This window comes from Aptenodytes forsteri, unplaced genomic scaffold, assembly GCF_000699145.1.
Source record: "Aptenodytes forsteri isolate BGI_AS27 unplaced genomic scaffold, ASM69914v1 Scaffold10, whole genome shotgun sequence".
Classification (NCBI taxonomy): domain Eukaryota; kingdom Metazoa; phylum Chordata; class Aves; order Sphenisciformes; family Spheniscidae; genus Aptenodytes; species Aptenodytes forsteri.
This window is the reverse complement of record NW_008794117.1, coordinates 4,159,495-4,183,056: the sequence shown is the minus strand read 5'-3', so window position 1 is coordinate 4,183,056 and position 23,562 is coordinate 4,159,495. Positions and strand designations below refer to the sequence as shown.

Here is a 23,562-nt window from a genome sequence, read left to right as displayed (position 1 = left end):
TGCCCAGGGAAGTGGTGGAGTCCCCATCCCTGGAGGTATTTAAAAGACATGTAGATGCGGCACTTAGGGACATGGTTTAGTGGTCATGGTGGTGTTGGGTCGATGGTTGGACTCGATGATCTTAGAGGTCTTTTCCAACCTTAATGATTCTATGATTCTATGTACAGAGTACTCCATGGTGTGATCATGTACAAAGATGGGTCAGTGTACCTGAGGTTACTCTTATTGTGAAAAAATACTCAACTCCAAGATGACCCGAACTAAAATCATGGTATAATAAAGAGCCAGGCTATGTAGCTTTGAAGCACTATCTTGTAGACTCTCCCAGCCCATTAAGTCTTAGTTCTATTTTACTCCCAACATTTCATTGCATATTGGGGAAGGTATTAGCACTGTGGGAGAGACTTGAAAAAATGTATACGGAAAGAATGGGTGTGTTGTCCCTCTTGATCGTACTTACACTGTTTTTACACTATTACTGCAGATTACATTGAAAAAGCATTTTTTCAAATAGATGTTAAGATTATTCTCACATTTTTGTGACTGAAACATTTGATAATTTCAAAACGTTCTTTGGTGAAGTATTCATAAAGACTGAAGGATTATTTATTTTTTTAATCCTTTGTCAGTCTGAAGTGTAAATTAAGTATACGGTATTAACTGGTATCTGTGTCTAAATTTTAAAAAATGTAAACTGTGATTAAAAGAATTAAATATCTGTTTAACAGGATTGCCTTTCTTTTGTAATGTGTTTTATACAGTGGTGTTATATTTGTAAATCGATTTGTTCCCTAATAATTTTTTTTACTTTCAGCACTGTATTTGATTTGCCATTAAACTGTCTTAAGTGCTACAGACAAACGAGAAAAGATTCATTGACAAATTTTTTTATAGCTATTAAATAAATAAATTCTCAGATTATGCAATTAGATGTTATCCGTAAAGAGTTGGTATGCCATTAATTTTAGTAAGTTAGTGCACTAGTGAAATATGTTTACTGTCTTAGCTGGTAAGTTGGTACTGAAGTAAATGGAAGTTTTGAGTAAAAACTATGGCACTCAGTGGTCAGAAGACTTCTTGTATTTAGAGAGTGATTTCTGTGGATTGCCTTTGAGAGCTTAATATTATTAATTCAGTTATTGTCAAAAGAAATGTATTTAAATTCTACAGAAATGTAGAATTGCAAAGAAAAATTGCTTTATACTTATCATTTTCTTCTTCTCTTTAGTGGAAGATGTTCAGGTCTCCTGTTACAGAATATTGGCCAGTATATATGCTCTGGGAACCAGCAAGAGTATTTATGTAGAGCGGTAAGAAGAAAAAATGTTCCTCTGTTTTTAATATTTGTGTTTATATTTAGCTTCATGAATATGCAGCCCAGAAATGAATATAGGAAGAGATTGTTGTTGGAAAGATATCTTGAGAGAAAAAAGGTGCTCAGATGTTAAGTGGAATGCAGCTGCATTTATTATAATACACTTAAAATGTTGCATTATATGTTTGTCAAAATATATTTCTTAATTAAAACAAAACTTACAAATAAAATTATCTGACTTTACAATAAATATAACGAGGTTCGAGGTTCGACTGGGCAATTGTAAAAATATGTCCTTCAGCTCGTTATAATTCATAATTCTTCCTTATATATTTTTTAATTGTGATGTATATATATTTTCTAATTGTGATGTATATTTCTTTCTCATTACCCTAAATTTAATTTAATTTGTCACTCATACAACACAACTTCTTTTCTAGCTCAGTTACCCAGGGTAGTGAGGCTTTATAATAGCTTTTTTGTGCATTTGTGTATCTGCTAACTTCCCTCCAAGTTACATTTGGTCTGTGTAAACCATATTTGGCCAAAAAATAGAGGTACCTCGATAATTCAGTTCTTAAAACTGAATAGTTGCCCTGTAGTGACTAGCACTGTTCTGAGGGAAGGCTAAACAGAACCCATACATTTCAGATATTGGCAGCAGTAATCTAGGAATTTCATATATCTGTACACTGTCTAGCAAATCAACCTGTGCATAACTCCAGACTAATCCCATGTCATACCCTTGCTTACTTGGTGGCAGTATCATAGGAAACATTATGAAGAAAGGTGGGGACCAATGTTTGTAAGTAAGAAAATACACATCTGTGGAAAACCAGGTCTCATTAATTTCATAAGGGATATAAAATTAATTGGGTTTGGTATTTGGCAAGTAAATGATGTGGGGTTTGTAGTTAAGATGAAAAATGTTAGTGTAAGTGATAATTTTTGTGTATGGTTGTCTACAACCATTATCTCAAGTAAAAAGCACGTAGCATGCTCTTTGTAGGTGTATGTAATGGAGTATGTTTTGCTTATGAAGACCTAATGAAAAGGAAGAAAAGGAAGAAGGAGCGAACAGAATAAATAGTAATGGGAATGAAGTTAGATTTAACAAAATCAAGTTTAATGAGTTAGATCTAGAAAGAATGTAGGTTCCTAAAATGAGATAAACTATAGACTGAAGATGAATCTTGTTAAATCACAAGATCAGTGTTGAGGCCCTTTTTTTTTTTTTACTTGGAAGTTCATGGGACTCCTGGATTTCTGTCATCTGTGTGGCTCATCTTCAGCAGCTAAGGATTTCTCACACATCTAAAATCTGCTCTGATAACTGAATTGGAAATCAGAAAGAATAGTTCGAAATGTCCCCTGAAGGACCCAAGTGAAGTGACAGGGGATCACTTACTTCTTCCTAGAGACAGGCTTTTTACAATTTTGACACACTTAAGGAATTTTGATTATCAAATAAATGTTGTCATTTATTTGAAAAGGTTATGCAGTGTTTTTGTGCAAAACTTTCAGAGTTATTGATCAGTAGAAGCAATTTTCCACTCTCTGAAGAACTTGACTTTCATGCTAGACCAAGGTCTGATTATTACTATTTCTCAGAAAAAGGAAATTATATCACTCAAATAAAATGACAGTTGTATTTAGTCTCTTGGTCTATTCAGTAGCTTTTTCTTCATAGTAGAGATTATAAAGTCAGTAAAGCTGAGAGGAAAGTAATAGAACAGAAGGCATTGTTACGATGACTTTGGGTTTTCCCTGCATGTTCCTAATTTGCTCTCAGCTAAGTAGGACACCTTTGACATTTTATGTCTTAACATTTCATTCTTATATTAGAAGAGGGTTGCTGGACTTCAATTTCTATTACCTGTTTTTGTGTTGATGATCCACTAATAACATAGTGGCTTACCTCTTTGAGATGAGCTCATCTTAGAATAAAAATAAGGCTGGTATACAACTACCCTGAGGTGTAGTCAGTCATTAAAGACGTGTATACTTAACGATGTTTGTTAATTCACAGGCAACGATCAGCACTAGGAGAATGCTTGGCTGCTTTCTCAGGTGCCTTTCCAGTGGCTTTTTTGGAAACCCATTTGAACAAACATAATATCTACTCAATTTACAATACCAAGAATGCGAGAGACAGAGCAGGTATTTCCAGAAACTCACATGAATGATGGTTATGAAAACACAATTTCACTATAAACGCTGCTATTATATATATTATATATTTGATTATAAAATTATGTATTCTAATCAGTAACTTTAGTTCCTCGGTTTTCATATGCAATATTGGGTCCCTAAAAGATATGTACTTGCAATTGAAGCAAAATACCTTTGCCTGTATTAAGTACATAATATACCCTTAGAAAGTAAATACTCTGCAGAGTAGTGTGTAAATTGTTTTTTCTTTGTCTGAAATACACGACCAGTATAGATACTTTCCAGTAACATTATGTATGTTTATTTTGCATATACCTTTTTGTTCCATTCTGAAACTCTTGATGTTTCTTATGCGAAAACGTAATTGTTGAATAAGGTCATATGTACTACTTGTTCCTACGGTAAATAGAAGAGAAGTTACAGTAGAACTGTACAAACTCTGCATATATGCTGTGTGTGAATTATATCACAGATATGTATAGATGACAGTGTATAAGATGCCAGTTTATAATGGCATCCATTTTATAACTTCACCTTTATTTTTAAAACAGGGAGCATACCAAATTTATTCTTCAAAGAGCTGTAGTATCTTATCTTGAAAATATCAACAGCCGTGCTTACTTACCATATATATTCTAGCTATTTTAATACATCTAGAAAGACAATCAGCTGTATTTTCATTGATTTTTAACAGAAATTTGAATTTATTTTCCAAAATTGTATTAAGCTTTAAGGAGACTCTGCGATAGCTGTGTCAAGTGTATTTGGGACTAAATAGGAGAGGAGACTGTTTTTGGAAAAAAGATTAGCCTTAGGCTATGTTGGTACAAACATTTGGATTCACAATTTGCAGGCTAAATTTTCAATATATAGATATCTGTATATCTCATTGTATGTGTACGTTAGGATGTTAGACATTCAAGAGCTAATAGTTGTGCTTACAGATATTTATTTGTAGATGAAAGAAACTGCCTCCAAAAATAAAGGCAACTGCAGTGCCTTTTCAGAGGAAGGAACTGATAATTCAAATAATTTGAAAAGTAAACATTTACAATTGGAAATTCACCTTCAGAAGTCAGTTTCTCAGAATCTGCTCTACTCATTATGTCAGGCAATGATTTTTTTTCTTTTATTAACATTCCAGGTCTCATCTGATGTGTTGTGGAGAGGTGTTTCATTGTATCAATTTGTTTCCTCAGCTGCAAAACTTACGTTGGAAAAAATTCTGAAATTTAAGCTTTATTTTGAATATAGCAAACTGCATCTGATTTCTCTGAATTCATTCTGTAATAATTACATTGTTGAAGCTTCCGTATAGGAATTATTTTTATTATAGAAAGTTTTATTATTGAAGCTTATATATAAACAGTTTATTGCTCAATGGTATGAAAATACCTGTTTTTTATTGTTGCGTTTGTTTTTTTTCCTTGGATCAGAAGGGCATAAATGTAAATAGAAAACAAAAGTTATACAGAATAACAATTGAAAAGAATTATTTTCCCTCTATAACTTAGTTTATTGATTTTTGGATTTTTTTTTTTCAATAGTTCTCAATTTGCCTACTAGTGTAGAAGAGGTTTGCCCAAATATTCCTTCCTTGGTGAAGCTAATGGAAGAAATTGTGGAACTGGCAGAGTCTGGTATTCGTTACACACAAATGCCACATATCATGGAAGTAATACTGCCTATGCTATGTAGTTACATGTCACACTGGTGGGAGCATGGGCCAGAAAACAACCCTGACAAGGCTGAAATGTGTTGCACAGCCTTGACGTCAGAGCATATGAACACTCTGTTGGGTAACATATTGAAAATCATCTATAATAACCTTGGTATTGATGAAGGAGCCTGGATGAAGAGATTAGCAGGTAAGATGTAAAAATAAATAAATAAATAAACAACCAAGCATGTGTGTGTATATTCAGAATATGTATGTGTATATATATAAAAAAATGCACACGCACACACACTCTGAATTATTCTGTATTTACCCTGTTAAAGCTGGAATAGAACAACACTCATATTTTTATGTTTTTAAACAATACAGATCTTGATGAACCAGAAAAGACTAAGTATAAAGAAAAAGCAGTGTAAGCAGTATGTTTTAATCTCTTAATAAGTAATATAAGAAGAACATTAGACTATTTCTTTTTCCCCAGAATATGCACATACACATTTTGCAGTATATTGAATTAAAGGACTATAGTTATTTAGCCCATTTTCATTATATAGCAGGTTTCCATTTGCAGGCATTACACAGTTCCTTGCTATGCTGTGAGAGTGCTGGATCCTTAAAATATTGTTTTGAAGCTGTATACCTAACATATCTATTACAATGAAATGTGGAAATGCGTATGTATTTTAGTAATCCTTACATTAACTTCATTGTGATAACACCTTAAAATTTATTTAAAACTAGTTTATCAATGTTACAATCTGTAAGGAAAAGTCACTTCAGTGTCGTGAATTCAGTTTTTCAGTTAAGCTTTCTTATGACTTTTCAGTACTTATTGTAGTAATAATTTCATTCATGGTAGCAGTCTGTATTCCTAGTCTTTTGAGGGTTAGTAATGTAACGCACTCTAAGGATAAGTGGTAACTGCCTAAAATTCTTTGTAATCGAATGGATATGCTACAAATAGTTTTGCACTAATGGACCCAGATGAAGTGCTAATTTACATATTCATTTTTATGAGTGAAAAAAGCACTCTTTGCTTTGCAAAAAGCTTGTGCTAACAAGTCTCAAATGGCTGGTTGATGGATGCTTGAATCAGTCTCATTTCTGTCTACACACAAGCCTTCCAGTGACCTAATGTGCATAAGAAATACAGGCAGGCTGTTTCAATAGGTTTGCAAATAAGTAGAGCATGCTTTCCAGTCTACTCTGCTCAAGCTAAAAAGCAGGGTTCAAAAGAGGAGCCAGTGGCTGAGAAAACTTGTGTGTGCACTATCTAACTATGTATGTATCCACTCATGCATACCATTAAACAACTTCTACATTAGTAAAATTATGCAGGCAAATACCAATATGTTGACAGAATGCCAGTAAAGAGGCATTTCAAGTTTTATGATCTTGCAAGCTTAGTCTGTGAAGTTGTAATTTTTGCCCTGATAGTGACAAAGTGAATTGACTATGTGAAATCCTGACCACATTTAATTCTTGGCAAAACTTCTGCTGATTTCAATGGGGGCAGGATTTTATTCTGTAGCCTAGAAATAAGATCCAAGAAAGAGGGGAAAGGTAAAAGTTTTTATTTATATTTTGTGGCCAGGTATATATTATAATATTCACTGCCTTAAATAGTGTTTTCCCAGCCCATCATAAGCAAAGCGAAGCCACAGCTCTTAAAGACACACTTCCTGCCACTGATGGATAAGCTAAAGAAAAAAGCAGCAGTGGTTGTATCGGATGAAGAACATCTAAGAGCAGAAGGCAGAGGTGACATGTCGGAGGCTGAACTGCTCATCCTAGATGAGTTCACCACTTTGGCACGGGACCTCTATGCCTTCTACCCTTTGTTGATTAGATTTGTGGACTATAACAGGTATGTGGAGAGGAATAGGTCAATGAATCTTGTAAAATCTTCCTGTTTATTGATACCGGCTCTTGTCCCTTGATATGCTTAGCACTGAATTAAAGTAGCTTTTGCTCAGCCTGCCAGTCTTGAAGTTGCTCAACCTGATGCTTTATGACTTTTAGGAGGAGCTGGGGTCTTTTTCAGAAGAAAACTGAAAAAAAAGGTGTAATCCAAATCTGTTGCATTAGACCTAGGATTAATGTAAAAGGATTTTAGGGGTTTTGAAATAGGACATCAAAAAGCCACTGCTACCAGAAAGGATTAAAAACATGCATGCTTGGTTTTGTTGGCTTGTATCCTTGTAAAATGCTGAAAACTGATTTCAAAGCATAAAGCCAGTGAGGATCATCTGCATTTCCACCCTTCTACCAAATTTTAGGGCAAAATGGCTGAAAGAGCCCAACCCTGAAGCAGAAGAATTGTTCCGCATGGTGGCTGAGGTCTTCATTTACTGGTCAAAGTCTCATGTAAGTAATTCCTTGGTAAATACTTGTTTTAATTAGGTTTCTTAGTAGGCAGATCAATTATTTAGTAGTTGTGTTTGGGAAAACACATTTAATGACAGAAGTGAAACTGCAGGTGGGAAGGTATTAATGACTTTCAGTTTTCTGACACTTTTGAAATGCCTGAGTAGCTAGGAGAGTTGATGGGTGTTTTGTAGCATAGTAACACTGATTGTAGATATTTTTATATAAATTCTGGTTTGTTTGTTGTGGGTTTGTTTTTGGTTTTGGTTGGGATTTTTTTTTTTTAATATATTAAGCTCATTGAGGTCTGTGTCGTTACCGTTTCTTTTGTTTTAATCAGTTATTTTCATACCCAAAGCCTTTTTATAACCAGGATGTATGGCTACTAAATTAGTAGCAGTTGTCTCATTAAAGTCCATTTCCCTAAATTGTACAGTCTGTTTCCTTGAGCCTCTTGGCAGAGTTATGATAAAAATCATGTGGAAAGGTCCTCAACATGACTAGTGGAACAAGGGTTTCCTGAAGGAAACGTGCAGCTCTATTTACAGTCACTTAATTTGTGTTGCAGTGTAGATTTGTATTTCTTTAATAAAACTTAAAGGTATATAATTCAATTATTAAGCCTAGGTCTGTAGCAGGGCTGAATGAAGGAAAGTCAGTAAGTGTTCTAAGAGCAAGGAAGTAGCAAATATGTCTTACAAGTAATTCTCCAAATAAAATATTTTTTTTCCTAGATCATACTATTTCATCTTTCATAAATTTTACCAGTTAAGGATTTCTTCTTAATTCCGCTTCTACAAAATTTACCCTTGGTTCTCAAGTCCGATTCCTCTGGTTCATATGCAGGAATCAAGGGGTCTGCATTAAGACCTAATCAGGCATTATCACTGACAGTGCTTAAACAAAAATAAAACATGATTCATGTGAATGCCGGAACAAAAAGAAGGAAAAAAACAAAAGAGACTAAATACTCTCAGGCATTGGATCTCCATATGGACTGTTGTCTATACTAAATTTCTTTTCTGCCATAACTTCAATTCTCTCAAGTTTGGGAAACAAGATGCCTTATTATTTGTGTACTTGTGCCTGAATTTGACTGTAAGATTTATTATAAACATCATTGCAGTGCACAGACACTGGTTGGCCAGATGATAGATACTGGATCATCATATTACTTGTGTATTCATAAGTTCAGTCTTTTATTTAAAATTTCTTATGTATCTGAATACAGTGGGATTTATAATGGGGGAAAAAATGGAATGGATGATTTACTAGTAAGGGAAAACCCAGACAATATTTTATTTTTAATTAGAGGAGGAGTGAGATTTTTATCATACCTGTTTCATACCCAGAGAAACATTTCTTTCTCTCTAACTTAGAAAAAAACCCCAACAAACAAAACACACAACCCCCTGAGCTATGTCATGTAAATAAAGCTGGAATCCAAGGCCATTACTGAGCCTCCATTAATTTTTTCTGTGCTTGTCTTATCTTGTGGATTTTACAAATTTCCAGTTAATTTATATTTTTATTTAAGGTTTGTTTAGATAGATTCCTCATATATCATAAGTTCTTCTAACTGAGATCTTCTATATATTTCCAGAATTTCAAAAGGGAAGAGCAGAACTTTGTGGTACAAAATGAAATCAACAACATGTCTTTCCTTATCAGTGACACCAAGTCTAAGATGTCCAAGGTAGCGTAAAGATTTTTGTATTTTTTTCTCTTTGCAGATAGTAAGGAGACAGGAGGACTCCAGAGAAGCACTTTTTTTTTTTTCCTTTTGGTAACGATATCTGTTGAAAACACTGAGTTGAGAATCAAAACGTAGTCGTTGTTTGAGAAACACAGTGGACATTGAAGATATTGGTGCAAAATATTGGCAACGATATCGTGGCTGTTCCATTGGATAGGGTTGCAGCTGTATAGGTAGTAAGGAAATTGTCAAACCAGAGACAAGTACAAAGTTGCTAGTACAATTCTTTCATTTAATATTGGATTTTTTTTCATATTTGCTTTATGCTGCAGGCAGCAGTTTCTGACCAGGAGAGGAAGAAGATGAAGCGAAAAGGTGACCGGTACTCTATGCAGACCTCTCTCATTGTGGCAGCACTGAAGAGATTACTTCCCATTGGCCTAAACATTTGTGCTCCTGGAGACCAAGAGCTAATTGCACTGGCCAAAAATCGATTCAGTATGGTAGGTGCTCTTCTTGCACTTCTAAAAGGTAGAAATATTTTACTAATGAAATTCTCTAAATATTTTCCCCCATGCTCCTTCTTACAGTGTGACACAAATAACCAAGGCTATAATTCTGTTACATAAAGGCACAATGGGTGACTATGGTAGATAGTAATCTACATATTGTTCTCATTTTCAGGGCATGAAACATTTCAGTTTGGACATACTTATTTGCTAAATGATGAGTATGTGAATAGAGATGACATCCTGAAATTAAAAGTTATTTCTTTCTCTTAATTTTTAATGCTAAATTGTGTTTGTTATATTTTATGAAGCTTGAATTTGGAAATGCAAATAAGAACTGGATGTTTCCTAATTTTTATGCCCAATAGCATAATTAATTCCTATTGATCACTCTCATGTGAATGCAAGAATTTCTGTAGGGATAGACTGTTTTAAAAGTGATCCTTCTAGGAGTAAACTCACAGTACAATAATGTGATTGTAATTTGTAATATACTCCTTTCTCAAGCTATGCTACTTTATACACCCTAGCTAGTTATATGACCTTCGGACAGCTGAACGGAATGTTTATAAAGTATAAAAGATCTCCAAAACAAACAGAAATCAAATCAGAAAAGGCTGTGTTCATGATAGTGGCTTTGTGTGGTCAAACATTGGTTAAAGTATGTATATATGTATATACTAGTAATTTTAATTCAGACTTGTATTTAGTGTGTTGCTGTGGACAAATATGAATGATGCCATCCAGAACTTGTTCCTGTGAGTTTCCATATGGCTAGCTGATACAAAAAGACATATTGCCACTGAGATTTTCCCCAATCTTCCACATTGTCAGTTTTATTCATCATCTGAACTAAGCCCAAGGTTGACATTTATATGAACAACATCTTTTCTTAATTACCTTCTATTCCTAATTTATATGATTTGTAATTTATTGACAGAAAGATACTGAAGATGAAGTACGAGATATCATCCGCAATAATCTTCATCTCCAGGGCAAGGTAATCTATATGAAGTTTTTAAACATGATTTTTCTTCCTTTGAATTCATTTGTTGGTGCCATATAGTGACAACCTGCCTTTGTTCATTAGGATAACTTGTAGTCCCTTTTTCTCTTCTGTCAAATAACTTGTTCATGTCAGTTGTTAAATGTCAGGTTTTTAATGTGTTCATATATGCATTATATACAATAACATGTGGCCCTTCAAATCTCTGCCTATGCACACCATTAATATGAAATTGGAGGTGGAAGAAAGGTCTATCACTGTTTAAACTACCTTCTATTATTCGGGACAGAATCTGCAAAATGCTCAGTTACTTTGTATCAGTTTGAAATGTAAAGGAAAAGGAAGCTGCCACTTTGGCATACTTTGTGAAGTGAAAACTCTCCCCTTTGCTCAGTTTTGTTCTGTTTTTCAGCCCAGGGAAAAGAAAGTATTTTGGAAAAAGTGTAGATTTTTGTTATCGAATTCCAATTAGTGCCAGATGAATAGCCCTAGGGAAAAAGTCCTGAACTGGCCCAGTGTAGTTGAATGGTTTTATTAATGCTTCAAATAATGGCAAAGAAGAAGCCATAATACAGAAGTGTAATAAAATGATGTACGTTTCTTCTTTATTGAAGGAAGATGGAATCAGACCTATGGATGGTGCTTTATTTAGGATTGTCCTTTACCTCCTCCCCCTGCCCCACCTTTTATTCACCTCAAGGAAAAAACTAACTGTAGTATTTCCTGTGCTCATTAAATGGTTACAAGAGAATAAACATGTGAGTTGGAAATCTGGCTTTTTTTTCTGAAAGGGTATTGTAAGAATCATCCAGAAGTCTAGATTCCACAGCAATTCAGTGCACGGCAATAAATGTTTTGGTTTTTTCTTTTTTTTTTTTTTTTTTAAATTACTTGTTAATGGGATGGTTCTTCCTGAATAATATCTGAAGATTAATTTTTCTCCCATCTTATGTTTTCTGTATATCACTGCAATGTCAAGCAAGATTATGTGGAGGTTGGGGTTTCTGGGAGCTCACAAGAAGATACATAATTTTGCAAAGCTAACAGCGTTTTTTATAAAATACTACAAATAAAAGTCCAATAGCTTTAAATTATAGGGATTGCACATAGAAAAGTTTACCACTGAAAACAAAAGATTTGGTTAAATCCTAAAAAAAGCTTGAAACACTTATCCTTATATAGCAAATATTGTTCTATACTGAGAAGCAGAAGAAAGCACGCAGGCTAAGTCCTAGGAAGAAAAGAGCATTTATGAAGATCTTAATGAGCAACAGCACTTAAGCAATGTGCATGCCATGAACATACAAACCTTGAATGTGCTGTGATTTTGTGTGTGAACTTCAGTAATGTTTTCTTAATGATGAAAATAAGTATTTCTGTTCTGACATTTTCAGTATGTGTATGTCGTCATTTTGTGAGCCATGCAGTTGTAAGTCTTGCCTGGCATTTCATGCTGCTTCTTAGCACTTGTCCTCCTGTTTTAATACTTCAGTTTCTATTTTGTTTCTTTAGGGTTACGTTCTGCATACTGCTATTAAGAAATTTCTGTCTGTTACTGCTTTGTTGCCCTGGAGTAATGATACTTCTTAATACCTTGATCGGTGCTTTCTCTTCAGAAACTCCCTTTGCTTCAATTAAAAGTTTGCTGTTGTTCAGCAACGTATCACCTCCTCTGTTTATAACACATGAGAATAAAAGTACTTTTAAATTTCTTATATTGATGAAATTTCATGGTGCCTTGATAATTAAGAAGAAAGTAATCATAGCTAATCCAAAGTACACATTGACGGATTTTCCAGTTGTAAACTTTTCAGCAGTGACTTTGGGTTTTCCTAATTGTAAAATAAATTCCTAATGGAAGATGACAGTTCTGAAAGGGAACCACATAATATGTAGCTAACAAAGCTAAATAGATACTGTAGCTATCTTTATTTTATAGCTATCGACATATTGCTTTACTAGCTTTGAAAAGCTCTGGTTTTGACCTGTGTGTGAAAAGTAGTCAACTCAACTATGGACAAAATGCAGCATTTCTAGGACTTCAGAACTTCAATTTATTATTGTATTTATTATCTTTATTATGATTTGTTATCTATTGCTAAGTAGTTTGTTCTCAGTGGCGTGAAATATATTTTTTCATGAATCATTTAGCACTGACACATTCTAGAGTTCACAATTAAACCTAAGTGTAGAATTTAATTATTTAAAAGTATAATGTATAAAGTTAAATTCAGCAGTAAAATACAAAGTACAATATAATTTATTCTGTAATTCTCTGATGTCATTAGTATTCAGTCACTATCGTGACTGAATCAAGTACACGTCAGATACAGCCAAGTATGATGCTTCTTGTTAAGAAAAATGATGCCATTATGCTATATGCATACACTACCCTTTTGTTGTCTGATTGAGTCAGACATAAAAGGAATGTAGGCCAAATGGTCTTATAAATTTAAATTATTATTTAATGTTATAAATTAATATGTAACTTAGTTATAATGGTGTTTGTGTAAGGTGGCTTTCAAAACAGAGGAAAAGTACTACTTTTTGGAAAGGCTGGTTTTCTTCCAACCATAGCAATTTTCTTTCTTCAGATGGTGTTTTCTGTTAACCACTTTTGCTTCTCACAGACACCATGTTCTGTCATCTATGTTAGAGCTAAAATGTAATTTATCTTGATTTCTTTTTGGAAAACTGCACTGTTTGAGAATCATCCTTCTGAATCTTTAGCTATTAATGTTGTGGCGTCTATTTCATGCATTTGTGCCTTTGTCTACATTTGTCTTCACCCTGTTTCTGTCTTTCCTTTCCTTGCATGCCTGCATGCTGTTACTCAGTACCGAGCCTTTTATTTCAAGAAATTGATGACGAAACTTGCATTCATTTTGACATGGATGAAGCTCAAGTCACCAAAATCTTCTTCCAGCCATGCTAATTCACACCTTGAAATGTCAACTACTCATACCCTTAGAAAACTACCTATACAAAAAAGCTGTACCTTGATAGAATGTGAGGAGTCCTCAGATCAAAAGACATCTCCACCTGTGATTAAAAAGTCTTTTGTGGACTATCCAATCATGATGATCCAGTCAAATGCTCACACAAAGACTGTGGATGTGACAGTTGTTAAGAAATGGAAAAGCCGAAAGGTGGAAGAAATGCCTGCCAATTGTGGCTTTCTAGGTTGTAATAAGCTATTATTGAGCGACTGTGTAAGTTTATAATAATTCCTGGAACTTCAGTAAACTGTGTATCATAAGATGTTTTGTGGAGGTGAATTAGCATTATTGTTTCATCTTAGGCACAGATTGAAATCTGGATCCACAAAGATGTTCTAGAAAAGTAAGTGTTGAGTTTAAGCCCTATTCGAACCTGTAGGGCTTAGGCTCCTAAATACTGCAGGAATCCAGGCCAGTGTGACTTAAACCTAAATTGCACAATCAGGAATGATCACTGGCCACAGCTCTCAGTAAAATGGGTTACGCATTGCATTTGTCTTCAGTGTCATTGGCACAAGAAATGGTTGCAAGGTGTGTTGCATCAGTGTTGATTAGCAGAAGCACTGGGGATACAAAATGAACCAAAAAAGAGATTGCTAATGGTAAAACAGAGAATCACAGATCACTGAAATGGAAAAAATGAAATGTAAAGGGAAAAATAAGAAAAGGCATTTTGCATCATACAGTTCTTTATAATTTGTAGGCTAATAAGCAAATGCATCTTGAATTCATTTTTCATAAATTAACTTTTCATTTTTTAGCTAGTAATCAGTAAAATTAGGATTTTCTAACAATTGAAAAAAATGAAAATGAAAAAAATAGACATAAATAAGACTAATGTCACTAATTTCCATGACTGAAAACTAAGTAATCCCAACTAGTAGAGCAACAATTTCATTGTTGTTTGGTTTAATAACTGGAAAGTCAGTGTACAAAGTTATGTCTGTCTGTCTGCCTCACGTTCATTCCCTTTCCTCAAATAATATATTCATTGCTGGTGCCAGTGCTATTTGTTGGCCCATGATCATTTGCTCTTTGTATGATTATTAGACTTTTAGTCCTCTGGAAGCTCCCAAGAAACATTACACCAGTCAGTCTTTAGTTTTGTTCTCCCAGTCAGTGTAGTGGACATTGTATGGGTTAGCCCTGTAAAGGTGTGGGTTAACGGTATAAAGTGTTTTGTTGTCCTTTGAAGCAGTTTCTGTACTAATTAAACTGTTTGACCCTACATTTGGAACATTTTGCCTTGGTGACGTGAAATCTTTCTCCTGCAGCTTGAGGATCCCGCCATTAGGTGGCAGATGGCACTTTACAAAGATTTACCAAACAGGACTGAAGATACCTCAGATCCAGAGAAGACTGTGGAAAGGGTCCTTGATATAGCTAATGTACTGTTTCACCTGGAACAGGTTAGACACATTTTCCCAATTCCATTGCTACTTAATCTCAACAAAAGTATTCAGCCTTTCATTTATACTTTCACCTCCTGTATTTAATGTTATATTCTTTTTTTCTTTCTTTTGATGGCTACTGTTTACGTGCTTTGCCTTGTGTTTTGTAATCCAATATTGTGGTCATATCCATCACGCAGTGTGTTTGCAGCAGCTCCAACAATCATTTATTTGGAAAAGGACTAAGAAAGTGGTATCTATGTTTTACCTTCCTTCTGGTACATTTCAGCTAGCAGGAAGTAATCACTAAATTTTCCGTGGACCATGAAATGTGAGTAAAAAACAACTTAATTATTGGAAAAAATGCCTTTTTTCAAGGCATTTTTCCTCAGTTGGGATTCTTGAATTATTGAAGTAGCAAGAAACTTAAAGCTTCCTACATAAATATCTGTTTAGAAGCTGCATATTATAGCTGTGTGGAGTAGGACAATCAGATGATTTGATACACAACTTCTCTAGTGATGGCTTGAGAAAGCCATTTACTATGTACTAGTTAAAAAAATTGTAAGAAGAATGTCCTCTTGACAAAATCTGTATGGAAGTTTCTGTGAATGTGGGCACGAATATATGCATTTAGAAAATTAAACTGGCATTGAAATGCAGAAAATTCTTGATAATCTGGAAGTTTTAGCAGGACTACTCTTTGGTGGTCCAGCAAACTGCTTGCATACGTGAACTCAGACTGGTTCATGCTGGTGCAACGGTGAATACAAGCCAAGATTAAGCTGACCAGCTCAAATACTATTTGCTTCATTCAAGAAATAGTAGAAGCAGGGTGGAGGAATGATTTTTCTGAGAAAATTCTGGCAGAATCTTTAACTTGTTTCAGAATCTGGCATGAAGCTCTATTGTTTTATCTAATATATTTTGCATAAATGTATGAGCTTCTCATGTGACCTGGACTACAGTAACTTTCATTAAAAAAACCCTGTAATTTATTTTGTGTCCTTCTTCCCACTAGCACTGATGGAATTTTGTCTTTCGTCTCTCTGATTAAACTTGTCCCCAGAAATAGGTCAGCCAAGAATAAATGTTGGAAGTTAGGTGTTTGTTGGTTGGTTTTGATTTTGGTTTTTTCCTTCCCTTGGGACAAGAGTCTATGACTTATCTTTAAGTTTTTAATTCTTTAAATTTTGAAATAAAAAAACCCCCTATGTTGATACGTTTTAACAGTCAAAGACTACTTGATAAATTTAGTTTTCCCATTTTACTTACCGATTCATTAGCTATTTTGCACTTTAGATTTGTTCTGTGTTTTCTAGGCTTTCTTTTTTAAAACATACTGATAAACAGCATATTACCTTGAAGGGTATTCCTGGTGGCAGATATGAACTTTGCTGGTTACACAATAGACTATAAACTGACTGCATATAAAATTTGCTCAGGGTTTATTTTTTTTTTCCTTTTCAAAGAACAGTTGAGAATTCAAGGCTCCCTTATCCTCTCATTAGATTAGTTAGTTTCACTCAGAAGCTTGTATAGGTTTTCAGACCCCATGTCAGGAAGTTTCCATACTGTGATGAGATCACTGGTTCAGTCAAGTAGGAATCTGAGAGATACATGAAAGTGCTTGTACATGCATTGTGCAGTACTTGATAGCTAAAAGTGACTTTCAGAGATCTTGGAATGCACCAAGTGTGTTGATGTGAATACCTGTGTCCCAGCTGTTGCATCACACAACTCTTCTTCATATAGTTTGTCAGCCTTAATATGGACTTGCTTCAAGTTCAGCAGCCGTACACAATTTGATAGAAGAGGATGAAGAGGAGTCACTAAATTTTACCTGTTAATGAATATGTGTGGAGCAAGCAAAAAGTGAGAGAATGTGGGAGTAAATCCATGGCAATCACGGTTAGCCTACTAGAGAGAGAGAGACAGGAGGGACGGGTGTTGATTTGAAAGGGTATAGGGTGGCTGTGAGGAAGAAGGAAAAGTAGAGGAAAGCTAGAAACTTGGGGGGCAAAAGGTCTTGTCTTTTACCCTGGTTTTATCAAAGTGAACCGAGCTGAAAGGAAATTGATTAGCACGTACAGAGTTGCATAATTCATCATTAGACTCTTGTATTTGAGTTCAAACAGCATACACAATCTCTTGATTTCTGGCATTTTAGCTATACCATCATGTATATAAATTGGTTAAGCTTGTGTAGTTTGGAGAAATTGTTCAAGGGAGTGAAACCCAAGGTATGAGCCTTGTGTTTTCCATGTTCTGTCATAGGATCAATCTCACAGCGTATAGAATCTAGCAGTAGTACAGAACAGGATGGATTCCCATTTTAGTACCAGACTGACATTTCAGATCAATCCTTCTCATCAGACTTAAACAAGGACTTACAGTGAAGTAAATGCTGGCTGCTCTTATTCTGGGTACTTTGCACCTATTTGTTTAAAGATTTGGCCCCACAGCTTTACTTATCTTCTGTAGACAAGTGCTCAGGTGCTTTTGTTACTGAAATCGGTAATTCAATGTCTTTAAAAATAATGAATATATGAGCACTGGGTCTGTTTTTATGATAGTCTTGAGTAATCCATTGCTTTCCATATACAAATACTCTGTTCTCCATATGTACATACTCTGAATGCTTTCCTTATTGCACTGGCAAAGATAGTTCATTCTTTGTATTTTCTTTTCATGCACAGCTAACTTCTTTGTTTTTATTATTTTCAGAGATCTGCTTGCATAAGCCGAGGCTTTTTCTTTTGGGAAAGTATAGAGAGTTTTATAGTTGTTTGTGAAGCTATTACTAATTACCTTACTTTCACATTTGGGTTTGTCTGACTTCTAAATTATTAGCGCTGACTTTGTTTTGTGACTGTAAATATGTTTGCAGTGAACGCTTTTCTGTCCTTTCTCTTAACAAATATTTTTCATTTGTATTTTCTCTTTTGGAAGGAACTTGTTTTAGAATGTCACCATTTAATCTTACAAGTGTAATTATCCATTTCACTGAATGCTTGGCAATATTTTAGTCTGTTTAATTAAATGTTTATTGTTTAACTATGAATAATTCTTTGTATTTCACTAAACTAGAAAAGTCCTCTTGGTTAACTATGTTTGGATTGAATATTGAGTCTGCATAAACATCATAATCACTACATATTTTAAACAAAATGTTTTATTTTATTACAAGGGAGAATCACCAAGTCTTTCAGGGCAGAGATGCTAACTTCCATTGACTCATTTGACGATGTTAGGAGACAGAGGAGCTATTATTCCACCAGCACAGTCGTCTGTAATAGGAACAAACAAAACCCCCACAAACAAACAACCAACCCCACACAAAAAGACATCCACCCCCTTAACTCCACAAGAGTTGTCTAGGTTAAATCAAATGATAGTGAAGACAGAGCTGTAATATTATGAAATGTAGTTGAAGTGTTTTGGAGTATCTCGTGTTCATTCTAGCTGTGCAGATTCATGGAAGGGATTTAGTCCTAAGTCTTCATGCCTGTCTCTCATTTTTAAAGTTGATTCCTTTCCATTGTAGCTGGTCATAGTAAATATTACAAATAAAAGACTAATTGTATTTAAGACGATTCCTTTAAAAGTATTGTCTGAGGCAATGTGAAGGTGCACAATTTACCTGTACATATGTAAAGAGTTACATATAAAAGATAGAAAGAGTGAAGATTCTTTGTATTAAAAGTTAAGATTTCCTGAGACATGGTCTCAATGATGGTAATATGCTAGCTAAAGATATAAGAAGTAGGATGAAGTGAAAAAGGAGAATATATCATACAAGGAAAGGGAGATTTTTGCTTTTAAGTTTATTCTCTAAATTCTGATTCTACAATTTAGCTGATCACTTGACCTCTGTCTAGAACACTTTTTCCCATCTATTATTCTTCTGTTATCTTTCCACTTGATTTATCTGTTATCTCACATTTTTATTATTATTACTATGCCCAGACAGTAGGGACATTGCCACATTGTTTATTTTTCCATGTGTATTTTATGTAACAGGTTGAGCATCCTCAGCGGTCCAAAAAAGCAGTGTGGCATAAGCTGCTGTCTAAACAGAGGAAAAGAGCAGTAGTTGCCTGCTTTAGAATGGCACCATTGTATAATCTGCCAAGGTAAGCGCTATATTTGTTCTATCTTTCACAAATGCATTTATGTTCATACAGTGCTATTTGGCGAGATCAAAAGGAAGAAAAACATGTAAACTGGTAATTGATAAACTGTGTGGTAGTGTACTTTGTATATTACTTTCTTTTAATAGATCTAATTATTTTCTTCTAATATATCATCTGAAAAGAATAACAAAAAGTATAATTTTAAATTTCTGGTTCTCTTCTCCTGCTGTTATTCCACCTGTTCACCCTGGTATGTTTTCTTTTGTGAAAAGTAGGCACCTTTCATAGGAGATAAATGCAGAAACGGACATATTGGTGTCACTGTGATATCATCTTGGGAGATAAATTTCCTCCTAAGCCATGGTATAGCTCGGGAAATATGCAGTTACCTTCATTATTAGATGCTAAATGTTCTGTATGCAGGAAATAAACGGATACTATTTATCTGAAAACTTGTCTATTTATTGTGCACTTTTGGGAAGAGCATTCTATTAGACAAGAAATATATGTACATACTCTAGGTGTTTCACACCTTTTCCTGTGGCTACTTTTCTTCTTCTTTCTTGTTCAGTAGAGAATGGGATCTATAGTCAAGCAAGTTTCAGAATCCTGAGATTCTGGAAGGAATGAACATTCAGAAAAAGTAGACACATCTGTTTTTTCATGCAATTGTTGAAAATAATTTCCAGAACACCTGTATCTGATCTTTTCAACATAATAATGTTCTCGGTTTTTCCCAAAAGTACACATATTACTACTATTACCAGTTAGTAGGATGAATCTTAAAGTCTGTCCCAGGAAGCACAAGGGCATACTAGCTTGAAATGAAGCTGCTGTGATGGTTGAAAACAGAACAAAGATATTTCCACCTGTAGCTGTTTTTACTTTAACAAGTAGGTCACCTGCACATAACTAGCATTCCTGTATATTTTAATTATACTTCTTCCTTTTCAGTATATGAGGCTGAGAGTTGTTTAAAAAAATTAAGATGATTGATAAAATTCTTCATGGAGAAAAGGTTGTCACACAGTCCATTTTGCACTGAATCCTCAAGAAAAAAACCAAAACCCAGTAAACATCATCATTGGCTTACCCTCTTTTCCTTAGCCTCATCATCCATTTAATTTCATGGAGTTTGGAAAAAAAAAAGGTGTATCATTTTAGATATGCAAGTCTAATCCTGAACATTAAAAAAATGCAATTATTTGAGCACAATCCAAAGTTATCTATCGCTGTTACCTTGATATTTAAATTAAAAATAATATGAAAATATTTTATATTAAAAATAAAACCTACTAATGTAGCAAAGTAATTGATTTTATTTCTTATTTTTGTTTAAATTTCTATAAAGTTCTTTTTATTATCTGTTCCTAAAATCATTATTATTACATTTTAATACCAGTTTTACAAGTTAATGGGACACAGTTTTAAATAGAGCATTTTAATGTAAACTTAATTTTTAAAATAGGTGCTTTTGGCAGGTTTTACTATAGAAATTTTGCTTTCCTTTTAAATGTTAGTTGTAGTGACTGGACAGTTCTTCAAGCTAAATGAAATTCATGTGGACCAAATCTTCTCTTTAAAAGTTTACAGCTTTTGTTTTAAATGTCCCTTTTTAGGCACCGAGCCGTCAATCTCTTTCTTCAAGGCTATGATAAATCTTGGATTGAAACAGAAGAACACTATTTTGAAGACAAACTGATAGAAGACTTAGCAGTACGTCTGGGTGCAAAGGGTTGTGGGGGTGTATTACGGGTTAACATTCATCTTGTATAATAATAATTATAAGTCTGTGAGATACATAAGGTATCATCTAAGCTATCTCTACCCAAAGGGGTGAGCTGTAACCAAGTCACTCTGACAGTGTGTTAAAAATTACAAGTGATGGAGATTCCAGAACCCCCTCAGGCAGTCTGCTTCAGAGCTTCAGTAACCTTTTATAAAGCTTTTTAAACTTTTGTCTAAATCCCTCGCAGTTGCTGTCATTCCTCTATCTCTTATCTTCTGCCCTGTGGAGAAGGGGAAAAGCCTATTCCCTTCTTTCTTTGCAGTTAACCTTTATGTATTTGAAGATTTCATAACCCACATTAAAGCCATTTAGGTCAAAAGGTTAGAACATGAAACTAAAGGAATTCTAGTCTTAGACTAATCAGTCCCTCAGAAGCAGACAGAGTCTGCTGCTTCTTCGCAGAAGAATCCTCTTGTCAGGGAGGTGAGGATTTTTCCCAACAGTAAAGTGTTAGAGCCATGTCTTTAGCCTGGTAAATCCCCAGGGTGATTTTTCAATAAAGCCTTGTGTCCTCATCCCTTACAATTGTCTCTCAGAAAGGTAGTTCTTTCTAGGGTTGGGCAAGAACTAGTACTAGGAAATGATTCAGTCCCTGGGAGGTCCAATAGAACACAGTCTGAGATCAATCTTTTTATTGTGAGGAGAGCCTGCTCTCTGCAATAGAGACAGGAAGCTAACTGGAAAATTGTTATTAGAAAAAAACAATAATATGCTTTTACTGTTTAAAGCTTATGCTTAAAACCAGCTGCCCAAGTTGTGAACAATTTTGAAAATAAGGATCAAAATAGTGAAAGGAAGGTCAGCAGCAATGAGCTCAACACAAGCAGACCATGGAAGTTCATTTTTGCCTGCACACATGCAGAATTCATTTCTTGTGGCATCCTTATTGTATGATCACGCACTGTGAAAAAGCAAGAGACTTCTGCAAATACTTACTTTGTATGCAACCTTTTAAGCTGATATCTTCATGTGTCCCAACACACTGCAAATGTTTTAAATAATGCATGTTCATTGCCAAAAATAATTATGTTTTAGCAGTTGAGAGCATGTGTGTGTAGATATGGAATGTGGAACAACATAGCTCTTTGCATGTGTGTATGTATGTGCAGGTATGTATGTGCAAAGTAATAACCCAGCATGATCATTTGGTTACACCGTGACATAAAGGCTTGTCTCCTTATCTCCTCTAAGAAACCATATCTTTGCTAAGTTTATGAAGAACTCCTTGCCGGCAGGTAGCTTATGTGAAAAACTGTCTTAGAGAAGACAGAAACAGACTGGATTGGCTGCTATATTATCCTTTAGTAAAGGACTACAGACATTCCCTTGTAATTCCTCAAGCATACAGATAAGTGAGTCTCCAGCGCTCTCTTAAGGAGAGATGTATTACACCTTTCATTCAAAAGAGCAAACAAAATTCTATCTGTCTTTTAAATAAATTTCTATCACATTCTTGCTGCTTTAGAGCACTCTCCTGGAGTGTGAGAGTTTGAGGTTCTACTGTTCAGCTCTGTGGAGCTGACTCAGATTGTTGTGTGGTCCTCATGAAAGATGTGGTTGTGATGCTGGTGAAGGTTCTGTGTCCCTATTAGAGAAACTGTACCCTGGTGTAGAAAGGAATTAAAGATTTATTGGACTGTCAAGATGGAACCACAGCCCAGGCCGTGGTGGCAGAACTTGTCTGGAAGGGGAGAAAGGAGGAGCCTTGGGTTCGCTAATGTATGCTTGAAGGATTGTCTGAAGTTTCTGAACTGTTCACATATTAGGTAGAAAACTGGAACAATACAGATTTTGTACAGATTCTTTTCAAAACACTGCTTTGGTGGTTGCCATTGTAGTATTTAGGACTACATTTTTCTCTTAGAGTGAACTAACTAGAGCTGTCTAAGCCTGAAAGCAAAATAATCACATGGAAAAAAAACCCATTTGTGTGTATATATATATTATTGAATGATATATAATATTTTTATACATTATTGATTTGTCATCTTCTAAAATTCTACATCCTGCCAGCATTACTATTGTTGGTAGATATGGCTCCTTATGTCTAAAACTATTGGCAAGCTTCAAGTTTGGATTTCTTCTCCCTCAAAGCCTCTCAGAGTTCCTCAGCAAACATTACACCTGGCATAAGACTTGGAACAGAGCATTCTAATTTTTAGCTGATGAAGCTTGTTAACATAGAGAGGAACAGATAATATAATAGTGTCGTGGTTTAACCTCAGTCCGCTACTGAGCACCACACAGCCGCTCACTCACTCCCCCCCCCAGCTGGTGGGATGGGGGAGAGAATTGGAAGAGCACAAGTGAGAAAAACTCGTGGGTTGAGATAAAAACAGTTTAATAATTGAAATAAAATTATAATAATGTAATAATAATAATAATACACAAAGCAAGTGATGCACAGTGCAATTGCTCACCACCCGTCAACCAATGCCCAGCCAGTCCCTGAGCAGCGGCCCCCCCGGCCAGCCTTCCCCAGTTTATGTACTGTGGATGATGTC

General features: G+C 34.9%; 1 protein-coding gene across 1 annotated transcript in view; it reads left to right on the top strand.

The window, feature by feature from the left end:
* RYR2 (ryanodine receptor 2) overlaps positions 1 to 23,562 on the top strand; it is a gene marked incomplete at its 5' end in the record, with an annotated part of 258,073 nt that overhangs the window by 161,534 nt on the left and 72,977 nt on the right. Inside the window, 12 exons of the mRNA XM_019471222.1 lie at positions 1,229 to 1,310; positions 3,345 to 3,475; positions 5,035 to 5,355; positions 6,792 to 7,032; positions 7,445 to 7,532; positions 9,136 to 9,228; positions 9,561 to 9,731; positions 10,678 to 10,737; positions 15,017 to 15,151; positions 17,861 to 17,917; positions 19,157 to 19,269; positions 20,889 to 20,985. Of these exons, the coding sequence (XP_019326767.1) occupies positions 1,229 to 1,310; positions 3,345 to 3,475; positions 5,035 to 5,355; positions 6,792 to 7,032; positions 7,445 to 7,532; positions 9,136 to 9,228; positions 9,561 to 9,731; positions 10,678 to 10,737; positions 15,017 to 15,151; positions 17,861 to 17,917; positions 19,157 to 19,269; positions 20,889 to 20,985 (1,589 nt within the window). The remainder of the gene's footprint in view (positions 1 to 1,228; positions 1,311 to 3,344; positions 3,476 to 5,034; positions 5,356 to 6,791; positions 7,033 to 7,444; positions 7,533 to 9,135; positions 9,229 to 9,560; positions 9,732 to 10,677; positions 10,738 to 15,016; positions 15,152 to 17,860; positions 17,918 to 19,156; positions 19,270 to 20,888; positions 20,986 to 23,562) is intronic.